This window comes from Cariama cristata, unplaced genomic scaffold (assembly GCF_000690535.1).
Source record: "Cariama cristata isolate BGI_N322 unplaced genomic scaffold, ASM69053v1 scaffold12757, whole genome shotgun sequence".
Lineage (NCBI taxonomy): Eukaryota > Metazoa > Chordata > Aves > Cariamiformes > Cariamidae > Cariama > Cariama cristata.
Window position 1 is genome coordinate 20,262 of NW_009627132.1, and position 15,998 is coordinate 36,259.

General features: G+C 40.7%; 1 protein-coding gene across 1 annotated transcript in view; it reads left to right on the plus strand.

Annotated features, from left to right (window-relative positions):
- The window catches only part of LOC104164867 (transmembrane protein 131-like), a gene marked incomplete at its 5' end in the record, with an annotated part of 34,854 nt that extends 19,837 nt beyond the window's left edge, over nt 1-15,017 (plus strand). Inside the window, 12 exon segments of the mRNA XM_009704330.1 lie at nt 2,973-3,148; nt 4,364-4,491; nt 5,863-5,987; nt 6,138-6,296; nt 7,060-7,234; nt 7,597-7,718; nt 7,826-7,922; nt 9,018-9,115; nt 10,405-10,568; nt 13,992-14,169; nt 14,172-14,248; nt 14,250-15,017. Of these exon segments, the coding sequence (XP_009702632.1) occupies nt 2,973-3,148; nt 4,364-4,491; nt 5,863-5,987; nt 6,138-6,296; nt 7,060-7,234; nt 7,597-7,718; nt 7,826-7,922; nt 9,018-9,115; nt 10,405-10,568; nt 13,992-14,169; nt 14,172-14,248; nt 14,250-14,321 (1,571 nt within the window).
- Nucleotides 15,018-15,998: the final 981 nt, after the last annotated feature.

A 15,998-nucleotide genomic window follows, 5' to 3' on the forward strand; every position in this document is an offset into this window, starting at 1 on the left:
ATGCTGCTTGATTTCTGGGCTGTTTCGGTTTTAGTTTAGACAAGGGGATGTGGTTGGAGGAATTAAGAGAATTATGACCAGTTTGTCAGGTATTCATTTCATAAAGGCTATACGGTACCCCAGCAAATGACATAACTGTAGGTAGGTTTCATAGGCAGCATCTCTTGTTAGCAAATAGTGCGGTCTTGGAGCTCTGGAAAGCAAAATGGCTGGTAGTGAGGATGCAACTCCTTCATGGGATATGTCTGAGTGGATTTAGGGAGGACTGATCCAGTCCAGGTACAGAATGCCCGAAAGGGCTGGGAGCGCTTCTGGAGTGCATCTTCTGTTTGTAGCTCAACCTAAAAAGAAACCACCTCTTGCACTCGCGTACTGCTGTACGATGCAGCTGCTACACAGTATGCAGGGACCACTGAGTTTGGGTTCAAAAGCATATTCCTGATCCAAATAATGCGGTGTACCGATGTTAACGTTTTTGTACCTATAGCAATTTCTAGCAGTCTATGTATTGGGAGTTTGTTTTGGCAAACAGCTGCTTCTAAGTGTTGACAGACCTTTGTTTACATGTTTTCAACTATATCTAAATGCATTTTCTTGAGATGGGTGCTTCTATTGATTTTGTGTATCAATTTCAAAGGCTGTTTAAACAATGATAAAATACTTATTTTTTAAGTCACTTACATGGGTTCCATTTTTTGGCATTACTATCCTGTTTTGTAACTTTCTCCTGATTACAAATCCATTCAGATAAAATTCACACTTTTCCTCCTGTTACAGAGGCTTTGCGTCATTTGTGCTCTGACATGGTGGTATACTGAATATTTAAACATATTCTGGATTGCAAAATATATTATGAATGTTACATTTTGCAGTCCAGATAGTTTTCTTGACATTTTCAGCATCTTAGATCAATAAATCAGATTTATGCATGTAGACTTCTTTTTGGACAAACTTTATCAAAAAAAACCAAACCCAACATTATCTGTAAACCATAACTTGACTCACAAAAGCTCAGCGCACCAAATAAAACTTGCCCATTTCCATTTGCCCTCTCTAAAAATGTAAAACCATAAGGGAAGTTCCATTACCTATCCATACACACAGTGATATTTGTCTTTAGATAAATAGCTAGAGCTAGTCACAAACATTTGCAGAAGCAGCAGCTTCTGGACTAAAACTGGTTGTCATCATATCCTGGGCAGGATTCCTGTCTTATAGTCTTCTGTTTCAGCTTCCAAATACTTGAGTCCTAGTGGATTGCTGCGGAGGCTGCATTAGATCTTTCTTAAACAGCTGCTTTACGTTTTATTTTTGTGTCATGATAACATTTTACAGAGATTTTTCTACTGAAGAACATTAAACTGTTTAGCAATCCTGAACGTAGACTAAATTTGAAGCAAATCTTAGAACGAGGCCTTCTGAGGCAAAACCAGAATACCCTCAATAAGCTGGAAGTCGATCTTAAGAAAACTGCCATACAAAGATCTACTTGTATTTGCACTTTTTATTTGCGGTCACAATAAAAAGGACATTTTATCTCCAATATTTTTGTTGTTCTTAATACTGAAAACATTAAGTCTGAAAAAACAAAGTGTGAAGGCACTGCCCTTTGATATATATTTGGTATTTGCCAACATACTGAAGGCAAATTTATGTTTTGGTACAAATTTTACGTGAGGGACATTTTGCCAAATGAAATATGACAGCTATCGCGGCGCTTCCAGACTCAGTTCCGACCTGAGCTGGTACAAATCCCAGAAGAGGCTGAATCCACTTACTCAGCACAGGTTAACTGAGGCTTTGCGTCAGTGAACTATTCAGTCCATCCCCGAAGCTGTATGCAGGCACTGTGCAGCTTATAAATGGGAATGCTTAGTTTGAAGGGCGATATCTAATAAAGATCTTATTGGTACAGGCATATATTACGTCTAGTGAAAGCCACAGGAATACTGTGCACGCTCTCATCCTGTAAGGGAATAACAGGAGGCAGTGGTAAGATGATGATGACTCCACGCACGCGCACACATGGTTTCTCTGTATTGATGCTTTTTTTGATAACTTTTTCACTTCCCAGGAGCCTAATCCTGCCTATTTTGCAAGCCAGGACCTTTGCTTTGGTTTTGAAGCCTCTTAAACCTCTACATTTTGAACTTATACTATGCTACATTTCAGTTAGCCTGTAGAAATTGCAGGAAAACCATCATAAATTGTTCAAGTAGCATTATTTATTTATTTATATGTGGATTGCTTCAAGAAGAATTGATTAAACATCCCCTGGAGTGTTTAAAGCATTGTTTTCCCTACTTTGGGATGCAGTAACGCTTCAATGTGTCAAGCCAAACTATTTTACAGTCAGCTTAGTCATACCTCTAGAACAGTCCACTCTGAAAAAAAAAAAGTATGTCAAGGGGAGAAAGTATACTTGGACGTGAGATTTTCAGGTTTTGGGGATTTGGGTTTTTTACATCTTTGCTAGACAAATACTATTAGTGATTTCTCTCATCCACTGTAATCTTACTGCAAGTTGGTTTTTTGTTTGTTTATTTTTTTAACTGACAAGCATGCTAATCATTTCTGTTCTTCATTTGTTCGGATGCTAAAGCTTGTACCAACTTCTGAAGTTCATGTTTAAATCTAGTCTTACATGGTTAAACTGTCAAACTGGATTCTAAGGTGTTTAAAAGGAATGCCAGGAACAGAGCAGAGAAGAATTATAGATAGCCAGGTGCTCACCATCTACAGAGAGGCAATGGAGATAGGGCTCAGGAGCATAAATGGAACGTGGAGATCAGCGTTCTTCAGGTGTGATGCTATTGCTCACATTTGGTGTGAAGTGGCTGTAAATGGTTGGGGCATCGTATCAGATGACAAACTTCAGAGGCTTCATCGTGTGGGTTAGCCTCCAAAATGAGGTGAACTAGCCCATCTCTGAGTACTGCTGCTGAGAATCTGAAGCATCCTTATCTTCCTAGGGAAAGGGAAAACACTTCAGCGCAAGGCAAAGCCACAGAAGAAGCGGGAAGAAAAGGACAGAAGAGGGAAAGGAAAGCAACAGGAGGATGAACTGAAGGATTCCTTGGCAGATGATGACAGTTCTTCAACCACAACTGAAACCTCCAACCCAGATACAGAACCACTTCTCAAAGAGGTACGGCACTGCTCCCGAAGAGAGGCTCTTGTGTAGCCAGTGGCTCACCTGGTAGAGTAGGAATACAGTCTTCTGCCACGACTCCACCCTCAGCTTTCATATAATACCTACAAAAGAAGGAATGTTAATTAAAAAACATCTTTCCCAGTCCTTGCCTTCACTTTTTCTCTATAAAATTTGCTCCTCTATGAACGTGAATGTGCTTGAATCATGTAGTCTCAGGACCGTGGCTTGAATAAGCCACCAGTTGTCAGCTGCATTGTGGTAATTGTCTCTCTGCACACTCCTAGCCTATTCTGTTTGCAGAATAAAACGCCAAAGTATGAACACTAATTTTACTCAATAATTAAGGTGTACGCTAAAACCATGCATTTAATCGGTTACAAAGGGTTAGTTCACTGGTGGTATCTTGTCAGCAGGTAGTTAACTTAATTACCTTTGACAATACCTCTACTTTTATTTTACTCATTTGGCTTACATGCTTCTATGTAACAAACTAAAGCTCTAACAATTTGTGTACTGGTCAGGTTGTCATAAAGCGTGTGCTAGGGAACCAAACAAAGCAAAGGTAATCGCAAAGATAAGAAAACCAAGCCTAAATTTTGACATATCTTAAATTTGAACTTTGGAAAAGATAGGGATTCTAGCTGGGGGAAAAAAGAAAAGAAATCCGTGTAATGTATTTTTAAAGTTACGGTTTACTAAGTTTTCATTTGAAAATCACCGTTGATTTTTCAGGATGGCTATTTGCCAGTATACTTGTATTCAGAAAGTCTTAGAAGTGTGGTTAAAAAAAAAAAAAATTGAATAGTGAAGTTGCTCATATTCTTTGTTTTGTTGGAGCATCTGTTTTAGATGGCCTGGACTGCGTACAACAGATGCAGTATAGGTCTCAGTACAGAGCTAGCATCTTTTTTTAAGTAGACCCAGAGGCTGTGGCCTGAGAAGCTGTGTATTTGCAAACATCAGATCTGCTTAAAGCACATTAATTTGCTAGATATTTTGATTTCTGCTTCTCCAAAATGGAAAAAATAGATACCACGGTTTATAAGTATACTCACTAAGTAGTAAAAAGATGCCTTCTATCCTGCAAAAATGCTGATGTTTTCAAATAGCATGCTTTCCTCAGCCCTATTTATACAATGTATGTTGTGATGCAAGAAGGACTTTACTTTTCATGAATGTTAACATGTTGTTATAATGTCTTTTTTATAGGAACCTGAAAAACAAAAGGGAAAAGTTATACCAGAAAAACCTGAAAATGAAATAGTCCAAGTAAAACAGAAAACTAAAAAACTGCTAACAAGTATCAAGAAAGAAATCCCTGTAGATGTGAAAACCAGGTAAGCATAACAAAGGCTTGTTAGTAGGGAAGGCATCCTGCTTGAAGAGAAGACGGACTGATAAAAATCGGTGTATTGGACTGTTGTGGCTGCCAGTCTGGCTAATGCCAATAGCAGATACCTTTAAGCAGCTTCCTCTTCCTTCCTGATACCAGGGAATATCTGAAGCTTGTAAATAATAAATTATTTAATGGGAATACAGAGAACTAAATGGGAATACAGAGAACTAAATCCAGAGGAAAAAAATCAGGTTAAGCAATGTTAAGGACTTTGTAACAGGTATCACATACACAAAATTTGGAGCTTCTAGTGGCAGCACAGTAAGCCAGCGCTAACATGAGTGCCTTTAATTGCCCTTGGTGAAATTAGTCGTGCAATTTCCTTTTTTGTATTACAGAGTAAGATCAGAGTCTTGGATGTGTGTTAAAGGAGGCTGCTGCTGCTGCCAGTCCCTTTCCCTTACTGGCAGGTGGTTGATTGCAGATAATAGAAAGGGGAAAAATGAAGAGCCTTAATCTTGCTATATCTAGTTCATTCTGAAATAGTATTCTGAAATTCTGAAATCAGATCAGTATCCAACTGCCACAAAAGTAAACTTTACCAAACCTGAGGCATGGTATATTGGCTTGTGTTTTCCCTGTTGCTGTAATTAATACTAGACTAAGTGGGATTAGTAGTTAGTATAAATTAATTTTCTTCAAAATATTTCTGAAAACATTGCCTGGCAAAGCTTCCTCCTTATTTATTCTTACCGTTATCTACTTTCCTTTATCATATGAATCACAAGTTCATTATTGGTGACAGTATTCAAAGGCCACAGTGACAGCTGGTTTGGAATTCTTCTGCGGGAAATGGGTAAAATAGTTCCTCCCTAGAAAGTTTGAGAGACATAATCAAAGAGCTGGAGAAAAAGAACAATATATAGCCAAATTAATTCAGTGGTGGGTTTGAATAGTCATCGACTAAAGGATGATCCTGTACACTCAGGGCAGTAGCATAGCAGGAGCTTGGGATCTAATGAGAGTGTGTCGGGGCAGAGTAGAAAAACAGCAGTTGCCATCTCTTGTATAATCAAGCAGGTTTTGTGATCCTGGAGCTCCAGGATGAAAGCTGCTCCTAGTGAGCTCTAATAAATGTGTGGAGCAGTGTGGGTAGAAATGAGCCAGGGCTAGGAAGGGTGGAGTTGCATACAGGTGAAATACAAAACTCTGCTTATGAGTAGCTTTGAAGATGAGCACAAGTTTGACATAAGAAAGCCACAGGAGATCAGTCTTTTGTAAGATCGTATGGCATCCATATATATATTTAAAAAAATCTCCTCTTCAGCACTTCAGAGAGCTTAAAAATAAATGGATCTCTGTTTTCATTTAGTTCCTTGGAATTGTCTTATACTCCCCCACTGGAAAACAAGCAGCGCAAAACCTTTCCATCCAAGATATCTACGCAGCACCTTTTGACGAATGGGTCTAAATCAAGAAACCTCCCCAAAATGAGAGGTAGTGTGAGGCTATTTTTTTATAAATACCTTGGGAGTTTGATTGAGTTGTTTGTGACCCTTCTCGAGTGCTTAATTCTAAGTCTGGTGTGAGAAGAAAGCTGTTTGGTTTACTGTCCACAGACTTGCTTTTCTTCTTTTGTTTTAATAGGTCCAAACAGTAAGTTAATGGAGAGCAGGCCATCAGTATTAGCAAAATTTCTCCCCAGTGGTTCTGGACAGGAGCTAGGAAACACCAGCAGCTCAGAAGGGGAAAAGGATTCTCCACCACCGGAGTGGGACTCTGTGCCTCTTCACAAAACTGGCAGCTGTAAGTAACCGCTAAAGGACGACAGAATTAGTCTTCTGCAATGAATAGGTGATGAATTCTGTAGGTAGGCTTGCTCTGTTTATAGATCTTCCTGTCTTTTTTTCACTGCATAGTTGTGCTCCAGTTTTCTGCTGTAGGCCTTGTATTGATAGCATCTGATACGATCTGGGAGGTTTGAAAACTGCGTGGGCAGAACATGGGCCATTCCGCAGTTCTTCAGCGATGAACAGGATTGAGAAGCTGTGTGGGGCAATTGAGGAAATGAGAATTGCCACTTGAAAACAAAATGTATTTTGTACAGCACATGGGGTTTTGCTTGGTCAAGTCTGCTGCAGCCAAAGTTGAAACTAATTAAATGATTTGTCCTTGAGAGGGAACACTGAGAACGCCCTAATGCAGTGGTTAGGTGGGACACGATTACAAGATTTTTGGTTGTGTTGCAAGTCCTTTGTGTGGGAACCGAATCACCTTCCTCTTTGGTTGCATGTGAACATAAAGTCATCCCTCTCCACAGCGCTCACTTAGAAAGGTTCTTTCTTCTGTACAAATCAGTTTATGTTGGTGCTTTTATTGCAATACAAATCTCTCTGAAAATAGGTAGTAAACCTGAATAACGATAGGTGAATATAGCGAAGGAGCTACTTCAATCACTGTGAACAGCCTTTGTCATAATTCCTCAGTTTGAACGGAAAGGATAGCAGAAGTTTGAGAAACCCACATAACGTAAATACTACAAGAAGATGTTTTGTGTTTCTCTTCATAGCTACAGACAACCTTTATAAACTCTCCTTGCAAACCCTGAACGCAGATGCTTTCCTGAAACAGCGACAGCCCTCACCGACACCCGCCTCTCCATCTCCTCCTCCTCCGCCCGCCACGTTTGCCTTTGGGCCGCGAGGAGGCACTTACAGCAGCATCGTCAACAGCAGCTGCAGCACGTGAGTCCAAACCTGGACCTCCTCCCCATTTCCCAAGCACGGGACACTTGCAGAAGCAGCATGCTTCATACCATGCCTCTTCCTTTTCTCAGACCCATTGCCTCTTCCCATGGAAACTGCTGTTCAGCAGATATTACTGTGCATATCTTACTGTGCTATTTATATTTTTCTGGGGTTTCTTACAACTTGGTAGGTTGGAAAAATGTGCAATTACATGAACTGTTGAGCTGTTGTTAACATTTTCATGAATGCTAGCTTAAATTACTGCTTTTTTTTTTTAATCAAACTGCTGAAGTCCAAAACCTTACTCTTTTTTTTTCTTTGTTTTTGTTTTGTTTTGTTTTGTTTTTTTCTCCTTTAAGTGAAACGAAAAGCAAACAGCCTAACGGTACCAAACATAAGCTGGCAAAGGCAGCTTCTCTTCCAGGCAGGAATGGCAACCCCACTTTTGCTGCTGTAGCTGCAGGTTATGACAAGAGCCCAGGTACTAGAACCAGTTTGGAGTTCTGAATATTTCCTGAATATTCCCTTATTTTGGTTTGTGGGGGTTTTTTTATTTATTTCACTCATTCTGTATATCTGTTCTTGCAGGTGGCAGTGGTTTACCAAAAGTTTCTCCAAGCAAGACGGATGTTTCCAGCAATATCGGCATTTCCCACACAGTTGTTGACAGTGATGGCTCTGACAGGTAATTTTTTATATTCTCTAGGCAAATACCTAGGCCCCTAGAAAAGAAGATTGTAAGCTGTTAATGGCATTTTGAAGGTAGTGACAGAATTCATTCTTGTTCCTTTTTTTTTTTTTTTTTAACTGTTGTTTGAAGCCTGGGCACAGAATCACCTTGCAAAAAAAAAATAAATGTAGAAGTTATGAGTGACTCAAAAGTAGAGAGAAGGATGTTCTGGATGTGATGGGGACTTCCCCCCTCATTGCAAGTAACTCAACAATCTTGTGTTCTCTGGGCATCCAAACAATGAGAAATCAGCTTGGCTCTTTCAGTATTGAGGAGTGCGTACCAAGGTCGCTTGAAATAGTTTACAGGCAGAGTATCTTGCTGTACAGCAATATCTTTCACTCCTAGTTTTAACACCCAGACCAGAACTATCACTGGGCTTTGTGTTATGAGTAGGAGCAGAATACAGCTGTGCTCAGTCATGCTCTCCAAGGCACGCTGTCTTTTCTGACGTATTTTGGCAGTGCACATCTGTCTCAGTTGTAAAAAGCAGCGAGCGTCTGGTAACCTTTCTGGAATAGGAGACTTGAATTCAAGTTTCAATATGCAAGGGAATTGCTCTTCTGAGCAAAGTTTGTGGGTGGGGTTCTGGTTTGTTTTTTGTAAGTGTTTATTGTTGGTTCCAGTTAACTCATCTGTATTTTGAAGAAGCTTGCCCACAAGCTAGAGTGTGAGCATTTGTATCCTTTCTGAGTGGCTCTAAATTTTATCTGCTTGTCAAAAAACTGTGCTATGGCTTGGACCCTGTAAGTTTTCTGAAAAACTGATCAAAAAAGCTACTCTCAGGTTTGTGTTGGAGCTCAGTCTACAGATGAAAGAGCATTATGTCTATAGCAGTGTGTTGCTCCAAAGGTATATGCACAGGAAAATGGTATTTCACCAAAATCTTTCGTTAAAAAAAAAAAAAAGCTGATTTCCTAACTCTTGATCACCATTAAAAAAAATATATATAGTTAATACACATTTGTATACAGATCAGTAAGTTAATATTGTTGGTAGTACTGTGTTAATGAGTTGTGTATTGCTTTCTCATTACTCCATAATATTTAGTTCGGGTTTGTGGAGTCCTATCAGCAATCCCAGCAGTCCCGACTTCACACCTCTCAACTCATTCTCTGCATTTGGACATTCTTTTAACTTAACTGGAGGTGAGGGTTTTTTTTTTGTTTTCAAATATTTTGCCATATTCAAATACAGGTAAAGAAATGGTGTGTCTCTATTCCACTGGTCTAAGTAGAGTGTTCCCATCCTTGCACCCCAAAAGGATGACTGCGTAGGAAAGCATGTTAAAAAACTGGTGGTGTGTTCTGTATTTCAGCCCAGAGAGAGTTAGTGGAAACTCTTAGAATGTTTGTTGGGCTGGAAATAATTGGCTTTGAAGTTTCTCAGTTTCAGTAAAATTTCTTTATATTTGTTTTTTCCTCTTTGGTTTTTCTCTAGTGTTTGTATAGTTGCATGACAAACTGATGCATACTAAACCCAGCAATTAATTCCTGTATTTAAATACTTAGGTAAACTTTCCATAAGTGACTATTGAGACGGGCCTTGATGCAGGCAGGCTATATTGTAGGGCACGGATGCTCTGTGTACTTGGGTAGATTTGCATACCATGGTTAGGGATGCATGGTATTTTTTAAGGTGTCTGCAAAAGATGATAAGCAAAGCAAACTTTCTATGTGGCACTTGCAAAATGGATTGTACGTCTACTGAAAAAATGCTGTCTACTGAAAAAAACTGTATGTCTACTGAAAAATGCTGGGGGTCTGCTATCAATAGCAGCTGCTGCTGAGGGGTTCTTTATCTTAATCGGTGGCACCTGGCACCAGTGACTCTGAGGGATGGCAGTAGGATGCGTGGGATCAGTGCTGTGTGCGGGGACCAGGCGAACCACTAGTGCTGGTGCTGCCCTCTCCTCCCTACAGCAGAGATGGGGTCTGGGCTGGGGCACAGCCAGTGCCACCTCCCGAACCAGGAGTTACCTGGGGAGCGCTGCAAGGCAAAGGAGTGCTGTGATTTTGAGAGGCTCCTTCAGCCCAGTACGTTACTCCACCAGCAGTTAACTTGTTATGAGGAACTGCCAGGACCCTCAGTGTTGCTGTGCTTCTGCCTGGTTCCCGGACTGCTTTCGGGTAAATTATACCAGGAACCACAAATCCCATAGGCTGACACTGAATTATACACAGTAAGCTGTGTATATATACACAGTAACTCTCTTTCCCCACTATAACCATGATTCTAACTTCGTAGCCACTGTCTGATGTGGGGCATGTGAGATGAGATCTGTATTACTGTGTGACCTCTTCTAATCTCAGTTCTTGCACTGCAGCAGGACCTGCTAGAAAAATATGGGAAATAACTGTGAAGAGCATTAGTCTGCTGTGGTTCTTGGAAAAAGAGGAAGAGTAATGTACTCAGTTTTATTTCATTTTATTTTTAGAGGTTTTTAGCAAATTTGGTTTAGCTCGATCTGCTTATGGGCAGGATGTTCAGAGAAACTGGAGTGAATTCAATAATGTTCCATCATCCATCTGGGATCCTTCAGCTACAGATTCTGTACCCTCCTGGCCAACAAGCTCAAGTTCCCCGACTCATACAACTGCAGTAAGTATTCAGTCCAAATACAGCATTTTATTACTGTTACCAACCGGTTGTGTATCTGTCATCTAATTTCATTTAGAGGATTTTTAAATTCAAGTGAAAAAAAATCAACTGAAGAATAAAGGAAAAGGGAAATTCTACATATTCATCTTTCTGTGTAGTTAAGTTGACATGGCTGTTGGACAAAGAGCGATTAGTCTGCTCACTTGTGGATGATGGATCCACGTAAATTGCTTCACATAAAAATATTTCTCAGAAGAGCATCTTGCAGCACTTACAAAAGCATGTTCCGTTCCCACATGCTTCAGGATTGTGCAAAGAGCTGTTCGGCTCCCGTGCCACGGCTGGACAATTCCTCTGTCACAGTTTGATGGACAGTTGCAAAATAGCCAATATGGTAACTTTCAGACTTTGATTCTGCTTCCTGAATCCAGTGTTGCACCTACATGTAAATTAACAAAAGGTCAAAAAAAACTTATCTAAAAGACCTCAAATGTGTTCTTTTCAGCTTAGAAAAAAACCTAAAAGGACTGAGCATAAGGTGAAGCCTTTAAACTGACTGCTAATTTTGATGGAGATCTTGAGTACAGCCAAAGAAGAAGAAAAAAACCAACTTTTACACAGATTGTAGCACTGTGCTCTCACCCTTGTGCCTCTCTGTCAGAATAAAACTTACATCGCAACAGCTGTCTTCAGTGCCAGCTGAAATCATTCTTCATCTTGTCTTCTGAAAATGCTTTTGTAGTGAGTAAGAGGCAGTGTTTACTTCACCTGGTAGCAGTTCAGATGGAGTGGGGGAAGGCAGGGGGAAGCTGAAGAAGGTCACACAGCTTCTTATAGACACACACTCACGGATCCCAGCCTTGTCATGTGGTTACAACCATAGCTGTAACCTCGCTATGTAAGGAGAGATTTTTGCTTTTTGGTCACATGGAGGGCAGATTTCTCAGCATTTGACAGAACAAGGGATTGAGGACAACCAAAACAATCTCTCTAGCTACTAACCTACTTCCTGGCCACTTCTGAAAAATATTTGGAAGTGTGCTTCAGGAAGCATCAAGACGGAAGCCAGACAGATGGTACAGAAGAATTGTCAGTCTCTCCCTTTAAGTACTTTGGAGGGGGGGGGCAGCATTTTAGGAGCTTATTCAAGGAGAAGATCACTTAAGAAGCAGCTAACAGACTGAAATGTTCAAAGCCTTTTTAATGATAGTGATTTTTTTCAAGTGCTTACGGTGAGCCAGAACAGGAAAACTTGGCTATTCCTGTTACTGAACCTCCTTGCTCTAAGTGCTAGGTAAGAGAGCAGGTACCGGGCCAGGGCCCTGTCCTTTTCTTCTTTCTGGCACAAGAGCCAAAGCTGTTCTTGCAAACACCGCTTACATAGTGGCCTCTGCGTTACCCTCTTTTCTAGGAAAGTTTGTGGGGAGTTGATTTTGATCATCCTCCTTCCTTGTTCCCCTTGCTTTCCCATTTTGTGCAGAACTCTGCTTCTGTACTAAATAGCATTTGACTTCTGCGTCCTGTCTACCCTCAGGCCTTGCTGCATTGCTGGTACTTCTTCCCAAGTTTCTTTCCAACTACAGCCCCTTACTCCTCTTTCCTCCATTTCCCTGCGTGTAGTTCTGTCTGCCAGCCACTTTGTACCTCCCTCCACCAGCCTTGAAAGGGAGTAGCAGTGCAGTCTAACATATTCTTCTCTGCCACTCCTTTCCTGGTTGCTTCTGCTTTATGAGCAGTTGCCTCTCTATCAGGCTCTCCCAAATGCTTTTTGGAATAGGAATAGTTCCTGGCTCTTGGCCACAGCAGGAAGTAGGGTGGATTTTAGTGTGTTAGGGTTGGTGTCTGAGCAGCAGAGTGAGTGTTTCCTGCTGTAGGCTTAGTAAGTCTAATGCTTGTATAGCTTAAATATAACCATTTAGTTATGTAACAGTAAGAAACTGTGACCCTAGTTTGGCTCAACTTCTCAGTGACATTGGAGAGTCCTAATGATGTTGGCCTGGTTAACCCCCGAGTATGCTCAAAACTCCTGTCCAACCCTTGGTATCAAATTCTATGAGGACCCTTTGGTAATGTGGTAGCGTCCAACCAATTTCAGGTATGATTAGACTGAGCATATCTTCTTCGTTCCAGGGGAGAAAATAAAAACCTGAAATGAAGACATTTTCAGAGTCTACCATATTTACCTTTCTAGAGGGATTTTGATTTTAATCTTCAGATGCAGAGTACACTGATACGGGTTTAGCTTTAGTGTGCATTATCTGAAGGCAGAGATCTTGGGAAGGGATGCCCTGTCTCCACCCAGTAAATCCAAACATAAGGATGTTTGTACCTTACAGCACTTACTCAACAAGTCCACTGCCTTTTGGATGTATCAAGTTTACTGTATATTTGCAAGCTGAATTTACAGCATATGTACATTAAATCTGTTGGTGCTGAGGTATGTAGTGCGTTAAGCCTACATGTAGCAGGTCCTGTGCTAATATCAGCATGAAAGTTATGCCAGCCTTTCTCATCTCCATCTTTGGCTGCTTCCAGGTATTACTTTCAGTCACGGGTTAGATTCCTCTGCTTGTTGCTTGCTACTGTTTGGGCTTGAATGAAACAGTTGACAAAACCTGGGCCTTATTCATTTCTGCATGTGTTCTCTAGGCTTGCTGTACATGTCCTATGCATCCCAGATGCATTTGTGACACATGTTGCAGCACACCTGCGTCTGCACTTGACAATTTGTCAGAGAATTCCAGATGTCCTGAGCCAGGACAGACTTACTGGAACTCCATGACAAAACAGCCAGTTCTCCAATCCCCTCTCCTTTCATCTGGAGACATTTTGGATGGAGGAAAAAGTATATACTGGGCATATGGGGAGGTACAGTGGGGCTGAACACAGGTAGGTTCATCCAAAATGTACAGTTTATAACCGATATGTCTGAATACAAGGAGAGAAATTTGCAAACAGCCAAAAAAGGATCAAGGAATATACTTTACTGCTACCTTCCATTACAACTTGAATTTTGTTGTTTTCTTGAGACTTCAACCATTGTTATCTACCTCATTCTAACTAGTTTAATTAAACTTGAGCTTTTTGGCTCTTGTGTGTTAAAGCTTGAATACTATAGTAGCGCCTAAAATTAGTAATGGTACGGGGATGTATAGGCTCAAAGGAAAACAGCTGAAAAGCCTGTAATGTAATTGCACTCTGCAGCCCATTCAGTTACCAGACACGTTCGATGACCGTTAGTAGTGTGGTTCCTCTGGGCAGGCTCCAGTGAAGGGAGTTCAAAACTCCATGTTGCAGTGAAGACGGAAGGGGTTCCACAGCAGGCTTGCTGCTTCTTAGATACTTATCTTTCAGGGGGGCTGTGAACAAGGTGAAAGTAGAAGTTACCAAACTGCTACTTACCTGGCTATGTCTTTACTGCAGTCGATCCTTGGCAACCCAAGTGGCCTGTGGTCCACCACTCCATTCAGCAGTTCCATTTGGTCAAGTAATCTCAACAGTGGCCTTCCCTTCACCACTCCAACAAACGCGTTGTCAGGCATTGATCTCATGGGTAGTGAAAACTCCTCCGCTGCTCCCCCTCCGCCTGCTGCTGCCACCGTTAAATGGGACAGACCTACAATCCTTGGAGAATTTGGAGCCCCACAATCGGAAGAAGAAGTTCAGATCCTTGGTCTAATTCACACTATCCTCACGAAAACTGAAGTTAAGCAAAAGGAAAGAACTCTTATCCAGGTCATGATACAACTCTGAATGCAAAATTTTTGAAACGTCATTTTCAGGCTGTTGTTGGTCATTGCTTCCCCCTCCCCCTCGCCCCCACCAGTCATGCTTTCATCACTTGCTCCTTTTTAAAGTCTGTCCTGCAATATGGTAGTGTGAGATTGCGGATAAGCTTGAAAAAGTCTGGGTGTGGTCACAAATCCCAACTACAGCTGAAGCCTGTAAATCTGAACAGTTTCACTGGTTTCATATTTTACCATCTGCCGTCTTTATTTAGGAAACAATTTGAACTCTAAAATGGTCCTGGCATGCAATACTTTTATGAAAAGTACCGGGTTGGATTTTTAAATTTTTTCCAGTGTTATCCTCCAAGTTCTAATTTAAAATCAAAAGGCACTTTGTGCTAAAATGCAGAGTATTTTTTTAAAATAAGGCTGTCTTTGTTAACACAGGTTCTAAGAATGTAAAAAATAAATAAAAAAAAAATCACAAAAAAACCAACAAATCCAACACAAAACCTTAAGAGCAAAATGGCTGAATGTAAGAGCATTCTGTTGAGACTGTAATACACTTTCTGTGCTGTTTGTACATTTGTAAACCTGAATGCATTTTTAAGTTGAACTGAAATGCACACAGCCAAGACTTGTGGAACAAACAAGATACCTTGTGCATTTCTTACGGATACAACTTTGGGTTGTACATTAAAATAAATACTGCTTTTTTCAAGATCGGTCTGCTGTAATTCTGTTCTGGTATTTTCTGAACTTGCGCGTGCATGAATCGAGTTGGCGGTGGTAGCCTTCAGGCCACAACCTACTGCACATAGGGCCTATATCAACAGAAACCACTGCAGATGAAACCTGGCTTCTCAGCAGCGTGGGTTTGTATAGCAGTGAAGAATCAGAAACTGTTTTCAGGGTTACACAGTGCCACCCACTCAAAAATTTGCTGGAAAAATGTCTACACTGTTCAAGTTTCCAAGTATCGGGCATAGTAACAGCTGCTGCTGTTTATGCTACACTCATACCTTTGTAACACTGTTCTTGTATAGGCCTGAACAAGAACTTTACTATTTTTAGGTATGATTTATCTGTCCCTTTAAGGTGCCTGTTTCCCTTCATTACCAGTAAGGCAAGCCCCAGTAACTGCATACATTCATCCAAGCTAAAGCCAGGTAAAAATGAACCCTGCCATTACAAGAAAGCATTAACGCAGACATTAGCAACAAAAATTTACTTATGACTCAGTGGCACTGCTTAAAATTTTCAGCAGCGTATTTTTATCAGAATACATCCTTTAAGAGAGTAAAAGAACTCTGTATTTTAGTTAAAACCTTTTATGCTACAAGGAATATTGTATGCAACAAAGGGCTAAATAAGTAACTGAGATTAAAAGTGACCACTTTTCCAGCTTGCATTATGTAAACAAAATCTCTACAACTGTCGGATTGCTGTCTTCTTGCTGCCACCAGCAGAAGCTTGAAGATACAGATCTCTGGAATAGAAACTTGCTGGAACTCCTTTGTTCTTAAAATTTGGGTATTTGTAGTATAGTGCAAGGTCATCAAATGTTCAACTTGGATTTGTTTGCAATTTCCTTCTGAGCAACTGGGCAAACAAGTCTCTTACTGCATGCAAAATAAGGAATAAGTAGTTAAGCTACTGACAGGCCAGGGCCTGCTTCTCTGTAAATGGAACTTGGGAAGAT